At 45.1% G+C, this 19,732-nt stretch overlaps 1 protein-coding gene across 2 annotated transcripts in view; it reads right to left on the reverse strand.

Moving 5' to 3' along the window:
• Nucleotides 1-19,732, reverse strand: part of LOC139267485 (dynein axonemal heavy chain 8-like) — a 2,569,686-nt gene that overhangs the window by 1,076,020 nt on the left and 1,473,934 nt on the right. For both annotated transcript variants that reach the window (XM_070885867.1, XM_070885866.1), the window contains 2 exons: nucleotides 13,614-13,676; nucleotides 12,058-12,158 (listed from right to left, as the gene is read on the reverse strand). In XM_070885867.1, the coding sequence (XP_070741968.1) occupies nucleotides 12,058-12,158; nucleotides 13,614-13,676 (164 nt within the window). The remainder of the gene's footprint in view (nucleotides 1-12,057; nucleotides 12,159-13,613; nucleotides 13,677-19,732) is intronic.

A 19,732-nucleotide genomic window follows, 5' to 3' on the forward strand; every position in this document is an offset into this window, starting at 1 on the left:
TTACCCGTTTTCTCTCTCCCTCATTTGTTAAAAAGTGGTGTTACATTAGCTACCCTCCAGTCCATAGGAACTGATCCAGAGTCGATAGACTGTTGGAAAATGATCAACAATCCATTATTTCTAGGGCCACTTCCTTAAGTACTCTGGGATGCAGACTATCGGGCCCCGCGGATTTATCGGCCGTCAATCCCATCAATTTCCCTCACATAATTTCCCGCCTGATAAGGATATCCTTCAGTTCCTCCTTCTCACTAGACCTATTACAATCGAAAGGTTATTTGTGTCTTCCTTCGTGAAGACAGAACCGAAGTATTTGTTCTATTGGTCTGCCATTTCTTTGTTCCCCCATTATAAATTCACCTGAATCTGACTGCAAGGGCCTTCAGATTGCCTTCACTAATCTTTTTCTCTTCACATATCTATAGAAGCTTTTGCAGTCAGTTTTTATGTTCCCGGGAAGGTTCCTCTCGTACTCTATTTTCCCCCTCCCAATTAAACCCTAAGGCTTCCTCTGTTGAATTCTAAATTTCTTCCAGTCCTCAGGTTTGTTGCTTTTTCTAGCCAAATTATATGCCTCTTCCTTGGCTTTAACACTATTCTTAATTTCCCTTGTTAGCCATGGTTGAGCCACCTTCCCCGTTTTATTTTTACTCCAGACAGGGATGTACAATTGTTGAAGTTCATCCATGTGATCTTTAAATGTTTGCCATTGCTTATCCACCGTCAACCCTTTAAGTATCCTCTGCTAGTCTATTCTAGTCAATTCACGCCTCATACCGTCGAAGTTACCTTTCCTTAAGTTCAGGACCCTAGTTTCCGAATTAACTGTGTCACTCTCCATCTTAATAAAGAATTCTACCATATTATGGTCACTCTTTCCCAAGGGGCCTCGCACAATAAGATTGCTAATTAGTCCCTTCTCATTACACGTCACCCAGTCTAGGATGGCCAGCTCTCTAGTTGGTTCCTCAACATATTGGTCTCGGAAAACCATCCCTAATACACTTCAGGAAATCCTCCTCCACCGCTTGGTTAGCCCAATCAATATGTAGATTAAAGTCGCCCATGATAACTGCTGTACCTTTATGGCACACATCCCTTATTTCTTGTTTGATGCTGTCCCCAACCTCACTACTACTGTTTGGTGGTCTGTACACAACTCCCACTAGCGTTTTCTGCCCTTTGGAATTCCACAGCTCCACCCATACTGATTCCACATCATCCAGGCTAATGTCCCTCCTTACTATTGCATTAATTTCCTCTTTAACCAGCAACGCCACCCCGCCTCCTTTTCCTTTCTGTCTATCCTTCCTAAATGCTGAATACCCTTGGATGTTGAGTTCCCAGCCTTTGTCACCCTGGAGCCATGTCTCCCTGATGCCAATTACATCATACCCGTTAGCTGCTGGTGATTCCTTAACATGAGAGGGTATAATTACACTTAGCTTCAATCAACTTAAACTTTAACTGTCACCAAGGTGATGCCTACCATTGATGTATGACCTGCACACCCAGCAGTGTATCAGCTTCGTAAATACCACCAACGTTCTTTCAGACCAAGTGTTCATTATGAGCTCCTGACATAAAAGTCTTGCAGCTATGTAGCCACCATGGGCCCTTTCCTGTGGTCTACGGGGGTGACGGGGGCATGGCTTCATCATCAGCCTGATTGTCTGGCCCGATGTCAGAGTCAATCTCCTCGTCCTCCTCTTCCTCTCTCTCCTTAGGTGGACCATCAGACCATTCTGGCAATTCTTGTCCCCTCCTAATCGCCAAGTTGTGCAGCATGCAGCACACCACCACGAATTGAGCTACCTGCTCAGGGTGGTATTGGAGCTTGCCTCCCGAGTGGTCCAGGCATCTAAAGCATCGCTTAAGCACTCCAATGCTTTTCTCAACAATATTGCGAGTGGCTCTGTGGCTCTTGTTGTATTGCTTCTCGGCTTTGGTGTGGGTGTCACGCAGGGGGATCATCAGCCAGGTGGCGAGGCCATATCCTTTGTCACCAAGCATCCAGCATTGATCTTCTGGCTGATTGTTAAACAAGTCAGATACAGTACTCTCACGCAGGGTGTGAGCATCATGGATGATGCCCAGAAATTTAGCAATCACTGCCATAATAATTTGCTGGTGGTCGACAACAAGTTGCACATTCAGGGAGAGGAATCACTTGTGGTTCCTGAAAACATCTGCATCCTGAAAAGGTGCCCGCATCACGATGTGCGTACAGTCTATTGCTCCCTGCACCTTGGGGAAGTTAGCAATTTGGTAGAATCCTAGAGCCCTCTCAGTCTCAGCCTCCCTGGTCATAGGGAAGCTCATAAAGTTCCTCCTGCGTGAGTACAGGTCTTCAGTGACCTGTCTAATGCAGCAATGTATGGCATGCTGAGATATACCGCAAATGTAGCCAGCTGAGACCTGAAAGGAACCCGACACGTAGAACGACAGTGCCGCGCTGACCTTGACTTCGACAGACAGTGCAGTCCTGATGGTGCTGGCAGGCTGCAGATCTCCCCTTATGAGCTGGCATATCTCACTGATAACCTCTTTGTGGAAGCATAGTCTCGTAAGGCAGGTGGTGTCGCACAAGTTGAGGTAAGACTGCTTCTCCCTGTACTTGCGGGGGGTGTAACGTCTGGTCCTCCTCATAAGTCTGTCACATCTTACATTGAGCACATGATGCTGTCGAGTGTACCTTCTGCCATCTCGAGTCTGCAGCATGTGAGTGGTCATCAAGAGAGGGTGAGAAATGACAGGCCTCATTCCAACAGCTATCCGTTTTCCATCGATTGTTCACAAAAAATCAATGTTCCCACTAAGACACCTAGTAAATTTCAATCGTCCATGTTACGTATGCAACATGTTACGTCCACGTTACGTATGCAATAAAGGTTCAAACTGAGTTCTGTTTAACTAAGCAAGGTACAAACTTATTCCTGGTTTATTACAGCCCAAAGTGCCTGACTCACAAAATGGCCGGCCTTTTATACCAGAGCAGCACCATGTGCGTGCTACTCGGTGGCCTCCAACAATGACACCATCTGGTGGCTACAAACAGCATGTACATACATGACAATACCTCCTCTGTGATCTTATCACAGTCTTTCACAGGTTGAGACAATCTGGTGCTTTACGCTCCCGGGTTGACTGTCTCAGTTCGATTCCGGCCTTAGTTGAATGTGCTGAGTCTATTGTGGCTGGTGGCTGTATGGCTGACTTGTTGGGGGTGGTAGTGGCCATGTCAGGAATTGCAAGTCCATTTTTATTGAACAAGTCCGTGATGGAAATTCTGGGTTCACTGATGACCCTTGAGTCCACTGAAGGCTGCTGGTAGGTTTGTTGATTGTCAACGGTTTCTTCGTCTGACTGCTCTGGCTCATCTGTGTGCCTCAGCTTTGTTTGATCCATGTGTTTCCTGCAAGTTTGCTCATTCTTGAGCTTAATACTCTGTTGCCTTCCTTGGCCATGACCGTACCAGCGATCCAATTGGGACCCTGACCATAATTTAACACATATAGAGGATCATTAACAGAAATCTCGCGTGACACAGTTGCGCGATTGTGGTACGTTTGTTGACTCTGTCTTCTGTATTCAACATGATTACTTAAATCCAGGTGAATAAGAGAAAACTTGGTCTTAAGACCTCTTTTCATAATGAGTTTAGCTGGCGAGACCCCTGTGAGTGTGTGGAGTCTTGTCCTGTAACTCAGCAATATGCAAGAGAAGCGGGTCTGCAGTGACTCTTGGGTTACTCTCCTCATAATTGCTTGATAATTTGTACAGCACGTTCTGCTTGCCCATTGGACGCAGGCTTGAACGTTGCTGACCTTACATGTTTTATGCCGTTAAGTTTTACAAACTCCTGAAACTCCTGACTGGTGAAGCACGGCCCATTGTTGCTCACTATGTGTCGCGAACATGACATTGAGATTCTCTATGGTTGCCATGGACGTACTGGATGACATGATTATGCATTCTATCCACTTCGAATAAGCATCCACCATCACTATAAACATCTTGCCTAGGAAGGGACCTACATGGATCCTGGACCAAGGTTTGGATGGCCATGACCACAGATTCAGCGGCGATTCCGCTGGTGCTTTGAAGAACTGTATGCAGGTGTTGCACTGATGCATGCATGCTTCCAGCTCAGAATCAATTCGTGGCCACCATACGTGGGACCTGCCGATGGTCTTCATCATCACTATACCAGGATATGTGCTGTGTAACTCACGCACAGACTTCTCTCTCCCTTTCTTAGGCATTAAAACTTGATTGCCCCACAATATGAAATCGGCTTGAAGAGACAGTTCGTCCTTGCGACGAATGTACAGTTTGGCCTCCTCGCACATTTGCTAGGTATGGCAGACCAATCCCCTTTGAGGATGCAACTCTTTACCACCGATAATATCATGTCCTGGCTGGGCCAGGTCTTAACTTGTTGAGCCGTGACAGGGGTACCTTCACTCTCAAAAGCATCCATGATTAACATTAAATCTGCTGGTTGTGGCATTTTCACCTCCGGTGTGGGCAACGGCAACCGGCTCAAAGCATCGGCACAATTCTCTGTGCCAGGTCTGTGGCGAATGACATAATCATAGGTAGATAATGTCGGCGCCCACCTTTGGATGCGGGATGATGCGTTGGTATTGATACCTTTGCTTTCGGAAAACAACTAAATGAGCGGCTTGTGATCGATCTCTAATTCGAACCTCAAACCGAACAGGTATTGGTGCATCTTTTTAAAACCGTACACTCACGCTAAAACTTCTTTTACTAGCATACTGTATGCTTTTTCTGCTTTAGACGAACTTTTGGATGCATACGCGACAGGTTGAAGTTTCCCCGACTCATTAGCTTGTTGTAACACGCAACCAATTCCATATGACAATGCGTCACAAGCCAAAACTAAACATTTACATGGGTCATAATGTACCAGCAGCTTGTTTGAACAAAGCAGTTTGGTGGCTTTCTCGAAAGCTCTGTCTTGCAATGTGCCCCACACCCAGTTGTTGCCTTTTCTCAATAGCATGTGCAGTGGTTCAAGTAAGGTGCTCAATTTAGGTAGGAAGTTACCAAAGTAGTTGTATAGACCCAGGAATGAACGCAGCTTGGGTGCATTCTTGATGGTTTTGGTTTTCATGTCAGTAGGTCTGATGCCATCAGTGGCGATTTTCCTCCCGAGGAATTCAACCTCCGGTGCCATGAAGGCACACTTCGAGCATTTAAGTCTGAGTCCCACTCTGTCCAAACGCAGTAGAACCTCTTCCAGGTTGTTCAGATGTTCCTTGGAGTCACGACCGGTGATCAGGATGTCATCTTGGAACACGACGGTTCTAGAAACGGACTTCAGTAGACTTTCCATATTCCTCTGGAATATTGCTGCAGCTGAGCGAATTCCAAACGGGCACCTGTGGTAAATAAATAGTCCTTTGTGCGTGTTAATGCACGTAAGTCTCTTCGACGTCTCAACCAACTCCTGTGTCATGTCGACCGACGTCAAATCCAGTTTTGTGAACGACTTCCCTCCAGCTAGCGTCGCAAACAAGTCATCAATGTGAGGTTATCCACTTTGGTGGTAAAAACAGAGACAGACTATTATCTGAATGGTGACAGATTAGGAAAAGTGGAGGTGCAACGAGACCTGGGTGTCGTGGTACATCAGTCATTGAAGGTTGGCATGCAGGTGCAGCAGGCGGTTAAGAAAGCAAATGGCATGTTGGCCTTCATAGCGAGGGGATTTGAGTACAGGGGCAGGGAGGTGTTGCTACAGTTGTACAGGGCATTGGTGAGGCCACACCTGGAGTATTGTGTACAGTTTTGGTCTCCTAACCTGAGGAAGGACATTCTTGCTATTGAGAGAGTGCAGCGAAGGTTCACCAGACTGATTCCCGGGATGTCGGGACTGACCTATCAAGAAAGACTGGATCAACTGGGCTTGTATTCACTGGAGTTCAGAAGAATGAGAGGGGACCTCATAGAAACATTTAAAATTCTGACGGGGTTAGACAGGTTAGATGCAGGAAGAATGTTCCCAATGTTGGGGAAGTCCAGAACCAGAGGTCACAGTCTAAGGATAAGGGGTAAGCCATTTAGGACCGAGATGCGGAGGAACTTCTTCACCCAGAGAGTGGTGAACCTGTGGAATTCTCTACCACAGAAAGTTGTTGAGGCCAATTCACTAAATATATTCAAAAAGGAGTTAGATGAAGTCCTTACTACTAGGGGGATCAAGGGGTATGGCGAGAAAGCAGGAATGGGGTACTGAAGTTGAATGTTCAGCCATGAACTCATTGAATGGCGGTGCAGGCTAGAAGGGCTGAATGGCCCACTCCTGCACCTATTTTCTATGTTTCTATGTTTCTATCAGCCTTCGATAATAGGTACTGATCTTGTTTCGAAACCCTGTTGATCGTAGTCTTGTTTCTGACTGTGCCATCACTTTTCAGCACAGGAACAATGGGGCTGGCCCATTCATTAAATTCGACCGGTGATATGATCCATTCACGCTGGAGTCTGTCTAGTTCAATTTCGACCTTCACCCTCATCATATACGGCACTGCCCGAGCTTTATGATGGATGGGTCTTGCATCTGAGTCCACGTGGATCTGCACCTTGGCTCCCGTGAAGTTGCCGATACCCGGTTCGAACAGCGAGGGGAACTTGCTCAATACTTGGGCACATGTATCTTCCTCCAACGACAATGCCTTTATGTCGTTCCAGTCGCATCTGATTTTCTCCAACCAGCTCCTGCCGAACAGCATTGGACCATTGACTGGAACAATCCACAGCGGTAACTCGTGAACTACACCGTTATACACACGTTAATTTGTGCACTGCCAATCACCTTTATCAGTTCTTTGGTGTACGTGCGCAGCTTGGTGTTAACAGGGCGCAGTTTGGGCCTCACAGTCTTAGTTTCCCATAGCTTATTAAATGCCCTTTTGTTCATGATCGATTGACTCGTCCCTGTGTCCAGTTCCATTGATACCCCTATCCCGTTAAACTTCACATTAATCAAAATTGGTTTACTCTTGGTTATGAAAGAGCATAGTTCATACACTTCCTCCTCTGGCATCTCGGATTGCGTATCCGGATCCGCGCTAGTCTGACTGTCATCCTCCACGTGGTATGTCGCAGCTCATCTGCGGACATCATTGCGCTGGAGATATCCCACTCTCAGACAGCCTTTGCAACTAGATTGCTTAAATCGGCACTGCTGGTGCTGATGATTTCCCCCACAACGCCAACATGGAGAAGTCGGATATATTCCCGCTGGCAGCCATAGGTATCGCGAAATCAGCCGGATAGGCCCTGCCATGTGCCACTCTGCCGAATGCCGAATCAATCGCATTTACAGTGCTTGCCGAGGTTCGGTTCTTCACCACTATTTGCTTTAGACTCCTGTCCATCGTCCTACATGATTGAGCGATCTGGATGGCCCTTTTTAAATCCAACTCTTCCATCGCCAGAAGTTTGCGCAGGATCACCTCATGGTTGATACCGATAACAAAGAAGTCCCGTAGCATGTCTGCCAACACCGTCCCGAACTTGCACGGTCCCGCTAGACGTCTCAGGTCAGCAACGAATTCCGCCACGCTCTGGCCCTCTGATCGAACATGTGTATAAAACCTGTATCTCGAGATGATGATGGCGTCATCTGGCTTGAGATGCTCCCGTACCAATGTACACAACTCCTCATACGTTTTCTCTGTTGGATCACTAGGCATGAGTAGATTCTTTATCAGACCATAGATCTTTGAACTGCACACAGTGAGGAACACGGCCCGGCACCGATCTGCATTGTCGACTCCCTTCATTTTGTTGGCCACGAAGTACTGTTTCAAACATTTCACAAAGTCTACCCAATCTTCTCCCTCCACGAATCGCTCTAAAAATCCAATCGTGCTTAGTTTGCAAACAAAGGTTCTTGTATTCTCATCGCGAAATGTTACGTATGCAATAAAGGTTCAAACTGAGTACTGTTTAACTGAACAAGGTACAACCTTGGATCTGCTTTATTACGGCCCAAAGTGGCTGTCTCTCAAAATGGCCGGCCTTTTATACCAGAGCAGCACCATGTGCGTGATGCTCAGTGGCCTCCAACAATGACACCATCTGGTGGCTACAAACAGCATGTACATACTTGACAATCCACAGTATGAAAAGATGTTTGTTCAGATGTCCACATTACCTCCAAACACCTCCAGAGTACATCTGAACTCCCACGAGGTTGAGGCAGAGCAGCCTTTTAAATGATGCGACCTGCGATTTAGAACATGACGTCCATACCACTGTAAGGAGTTCCGGTTAGTTCAACTTTTTCCCAGCAGTTTTTTCAGCAAGCAATATTGTCGGCGAGATGTGTGCAAGGTGCCGAAAGTAAGGATGAGCGACATACTGGGCGTTAGTTTCGACAAATGTGATCTTTACGACAAAAAACAGTGGGCGGTCGGTATTATTAAATCTCGCCATTAATTACATGCCGAAAGTAACACTGGCCGATATTATGGCCATTGCTTTCGCCCATTCTGATGGTTACGCCCCAAAAAAGTGGGCTGGCGGTATTATTTTTTCCCGGCATTACGTACATGGCGAAAGTAACGCTCGGCGATAAGTGTCTAAATGGGTGATATCTGGGCATTACACCTCATTTCAGCGTTAAAATGGACGTTAAGTGGGTGCTATGCGTGCCAAAATAATGGAAAATCTAGCGCATTGTCTTTTAGATGAGACATTAAACCGCTACCAAAGGGAGTGGTTGAAGCGAATAGTATTGATGCATTTAAAGGGAAACTAGATAAGCATATTAGGGAGAAGTGAATAGAGGGTTATGCTGATAGATTTAGATGAGAAAAGATGGGAGGAGGATTGCGTGGAGCATAAACACCGGCATGGATTGGTTGGACCGAATGGCCTGTTTCTGTGCCATATATCCTATGTAATCCTATGTAAACTCCGTTTGTTCTCTTAGGTGGATGTAAAAGATCCCATGGCACTATTTTGAAGAGCAGAAGAATTGTCCCTGGTGACGTGGCTTATAAATATCCCTCAACCAACATCACTAAAACAGACCATCGGACTTCTTAAAGCCAATGAAGTATTTAGGAGTGATGTCACTGTTGTAATGTGTGAGATGTGACAGCCAATTTGCACACAACAAACTTCCACAAACAGCAATGTGATAATGACCAAATAATCTGGTTTGTTACATTGATTGAGGAATAAATATTGGTCAGAACACTGGGAAAATCTTTCCTGTTCCTTTTCGAAATAGTGCCATCTTTTATGTCCCCTTGAGAGAGGGCCTCGGTTTAACATCTCATTCGAAAGATGTCACCTCCAACAGTGCAGGACTCCCCCAGCACTGCACTGGAGTGTATGCCTAGATTTATGTGCTCATGTCCCTGGAGTGGGATTTGAACCCACAACCTTCTGACTCAGGTTATCAAGTTGCTGATTGTGGGAGCTTGCTGTGCACAAATTGGCTGATGCATTTCCTACATTATTACAGTGACTACACTTCAAAAGTATTTCACAGGCTGTAAAGCGCTTTAGGACGTCCTGAGGTTTGTGAAAGGCGCTATATAAGAACATAAGGATTGGGAGCAGGAGTAGGCCATTTGGCCTCTCGAGCCTACTCCGCCATTCAATAAGATCATGGCTGATCTGATCTTGGCCTCAACTCCACTTCCCTGCCCACTCCCCATAATCCCTTGGCTCCCTTATAAATCAAAAATGTGTCTATTTCCACCTTAAATATATTTAATGACCCAGCCTCCACAGCTCTCTGGGGTAGAGAATTCTAAAGATTCACGACCTTCTGAGAGAAGAAATTCCTCCTCGTTTCCATTTTAAATGGGCGACCCCTTATTCTGAAACTATGCCCCCTAGTTCTAAATTCCACCATGAGGGGAAACATCCTTTCTGCATCGACCATGTCAAGCCCCCTCAGAATCTTATATGTTTCAATAAGATTCCCTCTCATTCTTCTAAACTCCAATGAGTATAGGCCCAACCTGCTCAACCTTTCTTCATAAGACAACCCCCTCATCTCAGATATCAACCTTGTGAACCTTCAATGAACTGCCTCCAATGCAAGTGTATCCCTCCTTAAATAAGGAGACCAAAACTGTACACAGTACTCCAATGCACCTTACAGTTGTAGCAGGACTTCCCTAATTTTATACTCCATCCCCCCTGCATGCTAACTTTGTGTGTTTCATGTACAAGGATCCCCAGATCCCTTTGTACCTCAGCATTTTGTAATCTCTCCCCATTTAAATAATAATTTGCTTTTTTATTTTTCCTACCAGAGTGGATAACCTCACATTTTCCCACATTATACTTCATCTGCCAAATGTTTGCCCACTCACTTAGCCTATCTATATCCCTTTGCAGATTCTTTGCGTCCTCCTCACAATTTGCTTTCCCACCTATCTTTGTATCATCAGCAAATGTGGCTGCATTACACTCGGTATCTTCATCCAAGTCATTAATATAGATTGTAAATAGTTGTAAACACTGATCTCTGTGGCACCCCCCTAGTTAACAGTTTTCCAACCTGAAAATGAACCACTGATTTCTCTGTCTTGACTGTACTGAAAGACTGAGCCTCCACAGCCCTTTGGGGTAGAGAATTCCAGAGATTCACCACCCTCTGAGTGAAGAAGTTTCTCCTCATCTCAGTCCTAAATGGCCGACCTCTTATTCTGAGACTGTGACCCACTGGTTCTAGACTCCTCAGCCTCCCTGCATCTACCCTGTCAATTTTACACGTTTCAATGAGATCACTTCTCATAAATTCTAGAGAATATATTGGCCTAGTCTACTCAATCCCCCCATTCCAGGAATTAGTCTGGTGTACCTTCATTGCACTCCCTCAGTGGCAAGTATCATCCTCCCTTAGGTAAGGAAACAAAAACTGTACACAATGCTCCAGGTGTGGTCTCATCATGGCCCTAGATAATGAGAACACCACCGCAGGTTGGGGCTATAAATAGAACTGGAGCATACATCTGCAGCTTCCAGCGTGAGCCGCTCCAAGTTTGCGACGGCTTCGAGGTGGGTGACTGAGTGATGTCATCAGGATCCAGGTCGCCGTTTGGAGCGTGGGCAGGAGTATCAGTTGGGCCCTGGTAAAGTAGAGGAGCATGAAAAGTCGTGGCAGACTTGCAACGAGTGATCAAGGCGGAGAAGTGATGAGGGATTGTGGCTGAGATGCGGTGGGTGATCGTGACGGAGGTTCGGTGAATGTTTGGTGCGGAGGTGCGGTGGGAGATCGTGGCAGAAGTGTGGCGAGTGTTTTTGTGGCGGAGCAGCAGTGAGGGATCGTGGCGGAGGTGTAGCGACTGTTTGTGGCGGAGGAGCGGCGAGAGAGCGTGACGGAGGTGCGACGAATGAGGGTACGGGGCCCAGAAGAGCCGAGGGCCCGGGGGCAGCACGAGCCTGCCTATACAGCGATGTGTGCAGCAGAGCAAGTCTCCAGTCATCGTGGTTCAACCCTTGCCACTAGATAAAGGCTTAGCTCTGTCGAGCCCGTGTGGTGGCTGATGTGCAACAGTCACCACATGTTAAAAATATCCACGCGCAGGCATCTTCCACCTCCTCAACTGGAGTTCAAGACTGGAACATCGGGTCCTTCATTGAAACATCTGTGAACTCTTGTAGAAGCAAGTCATCCTCGTTCGAGGGACCACCTATGATATAATTGCAGTAAGACGTCTTCACTCTTACACTCAAATCCTCTTGTAATAAAGGCAAACATACCATTTGCTTTCTTAATTGCTTGCTGTACCTGCATGCTAACTTTCAGTGATTCATGTACAAGGACACCCAGGTCCCTCTGAACATCAACACTTCTTAATCCCAATATAAATGCAAACCTTTCGTTCTTCACTCTTCCCCACTCTTGCTCTTTCTCGAAAGCCCTGTACATAACTGACATGAGAGGATCCCTATATGTATGGGTTCAGCACATCCCCAACAGCAATAGAATTACCAGTCAGCCCCACAAATAACTTAACTCAGTGCTTTCCTGTGCAAAATGCAACTTACTTATTTTTCTGCAGCATTTCATAATCTTGAACTGGCAATCCAAATAAACGTTCTCCTGAAGAATATGTCACAAACTTCCTCCATAACTCATCAAACCAACTCTGAAACAAATTACAGCTTAGATATGAGGACCACTGGTAGTGATTTTGATTTTTGGTATTATGTACAGATTATACATTCCAATCCTTCCACCTGTATGCAATTTTTTAATGCTGCATTTCTCACATGCCACTCTAAATTGTTGGTGGGTGCCATCGTCAGCTGATTGAGCATACAAACATATCTTTGCACGTAAGATCAGTTGGCAGTAAAATGGAGTTAGCCAGTAGCAGTTAGTTTGAAAATATATTCATAAAATGTGACACCACTCTTTAGCTATGGTTTTCTTCATTCTTTCCATCTAATTAATCGTATAAAACTGGAATCAGCCCTTCACCCAGTGGAGAAAACTATGGAATATACTGCTCTTTTAAGAATATTTCATGCTGTAACCACAATTGACATTATGGGCTAAATTTTCCGAGACCCAACGCCACTGTTGGGGTCTCGTGTGTCATAGATGGCTGATTAGAAAATCGGTGCAGTGCGCTAATTTGAATTGATGGAAAATCGCAGATATGATTTTCTGATAATCCACCTGCTGCATGCAAAATCCCACTGGTAGTGCAGGAGATGAAACTCCAGATGCTCCTGGAGTTTCAGGAACCTTTTGATAAGGTTCCACAATTCAATTATGGTAACATTTTGGAGAAATTTTACAAGTCCACACTGCCAGCATAAATGCTAAAGCAAAATATGTATCTCCACTGCTACTGGTGGCAGTGGAGATACATTAATTAATGGTTGGAAAATTGTGGACAACATGCCAAATTTATGACATGCGCTGCTGTGAATGAGCCTCCTCACTCACAGGGTGTACTCTTAAAATTACCCTTCCGTCATAGAATGGGAGGAGTGAAGTATTGGCTTAAAAACAAGAAGCTAAAAGGGAGCCAAAATGGGAACTTTGCAAGCTGGAAGTTGGAAAAGGGCAGTTTACTTTTATCTATCAATTATTGTATGTATAAAATGACTTGGATGAAGGTTATCAAAAGTAACACCTCTAAATTTGAAGATGATGCCAAAGTAGGAATAAGGAGAAATTGTCCTATTACATTGGATCTCCTAGATAATCAGGCCACTAGATGCAGTTCAATGTGGAAATTAATTAGAATGGGAGCAAAGGACAAAAGGAGGAGATATGTGTTGAATGAAATTCTAATCCCATGAACCCTGGTCCCTGTAACAAGAAATTCTTCGGATATATAAGTGGGAAAGAAGTGTCGTTTATAAGTCTACAGAAAGTAAGAATGGCTTCCAATCTTCAGGCAAAAAGTTGGCATCACTGCACAAGAAATAAAGGGAAACTGTTCCTAACTGAAGGAAAAATATAGCAAAATAACAGATTTGCAAGAACTAAAGACAGAACAATTAAAAAAAATTGGATTATGAGTTTTTCTGATGCTTAATTGGCCTTAACAGTTAATTCATACACAGTTACTATCTTTAAATTTTACCTGAAGGATCTGTAATCTGGTGCTGGCTTCTGCAGGTGCAATACCTGGAACCATAGGGCCTTCCTAAAACAACATAATATAATGTTCACAGAGTTGCCGACATATATAGAAAGGATAATGCACACCTCTAAAGGAATTTCAAGGCAGCAATCAAAGGATTCAAATGGTTGTTACAAATGTCATCTAAAACTGATTTAGTTCCATAGGTTTCGTGAATCATCTGCAATGGCTTCTATTCCTGCTCCCGCATCGTTACCTCTGTTGTCCCCAAAGGATCTATCCTTGGACCCCTCCTATTTCTCATCTACATGTTGCCCCGCAACATCATCCAAAAACACACCTTCATTTTTGTCATGTATGTATGCTTGGGGTTACTAGCCACCGGGTGGCGCGACTGTCGGAGGTCATTGGACTGTATGCACGTGTGTGCAGCCCAGGTATAAAAGGCAAGCCACCATGTAATGTGATAATTTTGGGCCCGAATAAAGCAGAGCCAAGTTTGTACCTGTGTTAGTTTACAGTATTCAGTCTATCGAGTTATTACATACATAACATTTGGCGACGAGGTAACTTAAGAACCTTCGCATGCAAAAATGGGCACAATTGGAATTCTGGAGAGATTCGTGGAGGGAGAGGACTGGAGGGAGATTTTGTAGCTCACTTGGACCAGTACTTCATGGCCAACTAAATGGAGGAACCTACTGACAGTTAGGCGCAGGGCGGTCTTCCATGCGGTTTGCCGTCCGAAAATCTATGGACTCATAAGGAATCTTCTCTCGCCTGCAAGTCCAACGGCCAAGGACTATGAGGAATTTTGTGCTCTGGTACATGACCATCTCAAACCAGAAGAGGACATCATCATCTCACGATATTGATTCTACAAGCACGTTCGTTCTGAGGGCCAGGATGTGTCGGAATTCATTGCCGACCTAAGACATCTAGCTGGACCATGTAAGTTCGAAAACACGTTGGGAGATATGCTGCGGGACTTCTTTGCAATCGGCATCAATCACAAGGTGATCCTGCGTAAGCTACTGGCCCCGGATATGCTGGACTTGAGCAAGGCCATCACGATTTCCCAGGCATGCATGACGACGGACAAACACTTAAAGCAGATATCATCGAAAAATTGGAACTTAGCAAGTACTGTAAACAAGATTGTAATGTCATTTGGCAGAGCTGCATATGGCAGGGCCTACTCGACTGTGTATGTGAAACCTGTGGCGGCTCAAAGTCCGCCAACAGAAATGAATCCGATTTCACTGTGTTGGCAATCATCGGCCTCATCGGTGTCTGTTTAAACAGTACATTTGTAAAGGCTGTTTGAGATGGGGGCATCTCCAGCGCATGTATCCGCAACTGAGCAAGCATGCTGCGACACACCACGTGGAGGATGATGACCAGTATAGCACGGATCCAGATATGCAATCCGAGATACTAGAGGAGGAAGTGTATGGACTGTATTCATTCCTAACAAAGAGCCAACGGATAATGATTAATGTGAAACTTAACGGTGTACCGGTACCGATAGAATTGGACACGGGTGCGAGTCAATCAATAATGAGCCAGAGAACATTCGACAAGCTGTAGGATACTAAGGCTGTGAGGCCTAAGCTGAGTCCAGCCAATGCCAAGTTGCATACGTACACTGAAGAACTCATAACGGTGATTGGCAGTTCAGTAGTCAAGGTGCAGATCCACGTGGTCTTGGATGCAAGACCCATCCATCATAAAGCTCGGGCGGTTCCGTAAATGATGAGAGAGAAGGTTGAAATTGAACTGAACAGACTCCAGCGTGAAGGGGTCATATCACCGGTCGAATTTAACGAATGGGCCAACCCTATTGTTCCTGAAGAATGATGGCACTGTCAGGATTTGTGGAGACGACAAAGTTATGATCAACCGAGTTTCTAAACAGGATCAATACCCATTACCGAAAGCTGATGACCTGCTTGCAACGCTAGCCAGGGGGAAGTTGTTCACTAAACTGGATCTGACGTCGGCCTACATGACACAGGAGCTGGTCGAGACATCGAAGAAACTTACATGCATCAACACTCATAAAGGACTGTTTATATACAACAGGTGTCCTTTCAGAATTTGCTCAGCTGCAGCCATATTTCAAAGGAACATGGAGAGTTGACTGAAGTCCGTCCCGAGAACCGTCATGTTCCAAGATGACATCCTCGTCACAGATCGCGACACCGTCGAATACCTCAACAACCTGGAAGAGGTTCTACATCGTCTGGACAAAGTGGAACTCAGACTGAAACATTCGAAGGGCATCTTCATGGCACCAGAAGTCAAATTCCTGGAGAGTAAAATTGCTGCTGACGACATCAGGCCTATGGATTCGAAAACCAAGGCCATCAAAAATGCACCCAAGCCTCAAAATGTGACGGAGCTGCATTCGTTCCTTGGTCTACGCAAACACTTCGGTAACTTCCTATCTATATTGAGCATTTTATTAGGGCCACTGCACATGCGTCTAAGAAAAGGCGACAACTGGGTTAGGGGTGCATTTCAAGACAGAGCTTTTGAGAAAGCTACTAATCTGCTTTGCTCTAACAAGCTGCTGGTACATTATGATCCGTGTAAGCGTCTATTATTGGCCTGTAATGCTTAGTCATATGGAGTTGGTGGCGTGCTCCAACAAGCTAATGAGTCGGGTAAACTACAACCTGTTGCGTATGCTTCCAAAAGTTTGTCAAAGGCAAAAAAGAGCCTACAGCATGGTAGAAAAAGAAGCATTAGCCTGTGTGTATAGGGTTAAAAAGATGCATCAGTACCTGTTTGGTCTTCAGTTTGAACTGGAAACAGATCACAAGCCACTCATTTCATTGTTTTCGAAAAGCAAAGATATCAATACCAGTGCATCGTCCCGCATCCAGAGGTGGGTGCTGACATTATCTGCCTATGATTATGTCATTCGCCAATAGACCTGGCACCGAGAATTGTGCCGATGCACTGAGCCATCTGCCATTGTCCACACCGGAGGTGGAGACGCCACAACCTGCAGACCTACTGTTAGTCATAGATGCATTTGAAAGTGAACAAACCCCTGTCACGGCTCAACAAGTTAAGACCAAGACCAACCAGGACCCGATATTATCAGTTGTGAAACATTGTATCCTTCGTGGTGATTGGTCTGCCATACCCAAGCAAATGGGTGATGAGACCAAACCTTACACCTGTTGCAAAGATGAACTATCCATTCAGTCAGAATGTTTACTGTGGGGTAATTGTGTTGTTATGCCAAAGAAAGGCAGAGAGAAATTTGTACATGACCTACATAGCACTCATCCCATTATTGTCATGATGAAAGCCATTGCCAGGTCTCATGTATGGTGGCCTGGAATTGACTCTGATGTGGAATCATGTATGCATCATTGCAACAGTTGCATGCAGCTAAGTAAAGCACCAGTGGAATCGCCGCTGAGTCTGTGATCGTGGCCATCTAAACCATGGTCCAGGATCCACATCGACTTTGCAGGTCCCTCTTGGGAAAGATGTTTTTAGTTGTGGTGGATGCATATTCCAAGTGGATAGATTGTATAATCATGTCATCCATTACATCCACAGCTACCATTGAGAGCCTTCGTGTCATGTTTGCCACTCATGGTCTGCCCGACATCGTTGTAAGCGACAACGGACCTTGCTTCACTAGTCTGGAGTTTCAAGAGTTCATGAAACTCAATGGTAGCAAACATGTGAGGTCAGCACCATTCAAATCTGCATCTAATGGTCAAGCAGAGCGTGCTGTCCAAATCATCAAGCAGAGTATGAAACGTGTAATTCAAGGTTCACTGCAGACTCGCTTGTCACGCATATTGCTTAGTGACAGGATAAGACTCCACATGCTTACCGGGGTCTCCACTGCTGAACTATTGATGAAGAGAGGCCTTAAGACCAGGCTCTCTCGTGTCCACCCTGATTTGAATGATCATGTTCAATATAGACATCAAAGTCAGCAGTGCTATCATGAACGCGCTGCCATGTCACGCGACATTTCTGTTAATGATCCTGTGTATGTACTAAATTATGGTCAAGGTCTCAAGTGGATCGCCGGTACTGTTACGGCCAAGGAGGGTAACAGAGTGTTTATCATCAAGCTCAAGAATGGACAAACATGCAGGAAACATATTGATCAGATAATGCTGTGGCACAAGGATGACCCGGAACAGTCTGAAGAAGACACAATCAGTGACCAACCAACCTACCCTCAGTCATCAGAGGATTCCACTGTCATCAATGAATCTGGACTTTCAGTCCCTGACATGGTCATTGCCACTCCCATCAGATCGGCTACCCAGCCCCCAGTCATAACAGACTCAGAACGCTTGCCGAAGGCTGGAGTTGAACTGAGACGATCAACTCAGGAGCGTAAAGCCTCGGAGCGTCTCAATCTGTAAAAAGACTGTTACTAATATCTTAAAGGGGTAAATTGTCATGTGGCTAGTAACCCCAAGCATACATACATGACAATTTTCAACATGTACTCTGATGACACCCAGCTCTACCTCACCACCACTTCTCTTGACCCCTCCATGGTCTTTAAATTGTCAGACTGCTTGTCCGACATCAAGTTCTGGATGAGCAGAAATTTTTTTCCAATTAAATATTGGGAAGATCAAAGCCATTGTTTTCGGTCCCCACCACAAATTCCATTCCCTAGCCACTGACTCCATCCCTCTCCCCAACTTCTGTCTAAGGCTGAACCACACTGTTCGGAACCTTAGTGTCTTATTTGACCCTGAAATGAGCGTTTAACCACATATCCGCAGTGTAACTAAGACAGCGTATTTCCACCACCCCAACATCGCCCGTCTCCGCCCTTGCCTCAGCTCATCCGCTGCTGCAACTCTCATCCTTGCCTTTGTTCCCTGTAGACTTGACTATTCCAATGCACTCCTGGCTGGCTTCCCACATTCTACCCTACGTAAACTTGAGAAATCTATCTAGTTGATGAATATATGTTTACCTTTTCTGTACATGTAAGGAGTCAAGACAGCTTTTAGTAATGCCCTGACCCATTATGGATCTTTCATCTGCTGATACCAAATCTGTGGAATGCCAGCTGATATAAGTTATACAAAACTCTGTTGCCCAGATCCTATCTTTCACCAAGTCTCTTTCACCCATCACCACTGTGCTTGCAGATCTAATTGGCTCCCGGTCCGGCAATGCATCAATTTTCAAATCCCTATCCTTGTTTTTAAATCCATCCATAGCCCCACCCCTTCCTATCTCCATAACCTCTTTCAGCCCTACAACCCTCTGAGTCCTCTGCGCTCCTCCAATTCTGACCTCTTGACCATCCCCGCTTCAAATCGCTCCATCATTGCAGCCGTAGTTTCTGCTGCCAAGGCCCTAAGCTCTGGAATTCCCTGCTTAAACATCACTGCCTGTCTCTCCTCCTTTAAGACACTCCTTAAAACCTACCTTTTGACCACATTTTTTGTCACCTGTCCTAATATTTCCTTATGTTGCTGAGTGTTAAATATTGTTTGATAGCACTCTTCTGAAGCCCCTTGGAACATTGTACTATAGTAAAGACGCTATATAAATGCAAGTTGTTGCAGGATGCAAGTTGCAGGACATGATGTAATGGCCTTTTAGCTGAGGATAAAAGTGAGACCATAGTAATGTGAAGTTAGGAATGCCCAGATTTCAAGGGTTAAGTTACGAGGAGAGATTACACAAATTAGGGTTGTATTCCCTAGAATTTAGAAGGTTAAGAGGTAATCTGATTGACGTTTTCAGGATATGAAGGGGAACAGACAGGGTAGATAGAAAGAAACCATTTCCATTGGTTGGGGATTCTAGGGCTAGAGACCATAGTCTAAAAATTAGAGCCAAAACTTTCAGAAATAAAATTAGGGCACACTTGTACACACAAAGGGTGGTAGACATTTGGAATTCTCTTCTGCAAACAGCAATTGATGATAGCTCATATGTAAATTTTGAATCAGCGATTGATAATTTTTTGTTCACTGAAGGTATTAAGGGATATGGGCCAAAGGTGGGCAAATGGAGTAGATAACATATCAGCCATAATCTCATTGAATGGCAGAACAGGTTCAAGGGGCTGAATAACCTACTCCTGTTCCTATGTTCCT

The sequence above is a fragment of the Pristiophorus japonicus genome, chromosome 7, assembly GCF_044704955.1.
Source record: "Pristiophorus japonicus isolate sPriJap1 chromosome 7, sPriJap1.hap1, whole genome shotgun sequence".
In the NCBI taxonomy this organism is placed as follows: domain Eukaryota; kingdom Metazoa; phylum Chordata; class Chondrichthyes; family Pristiophoridae; genus Pristiophorus; species Pristiophorus japonicus.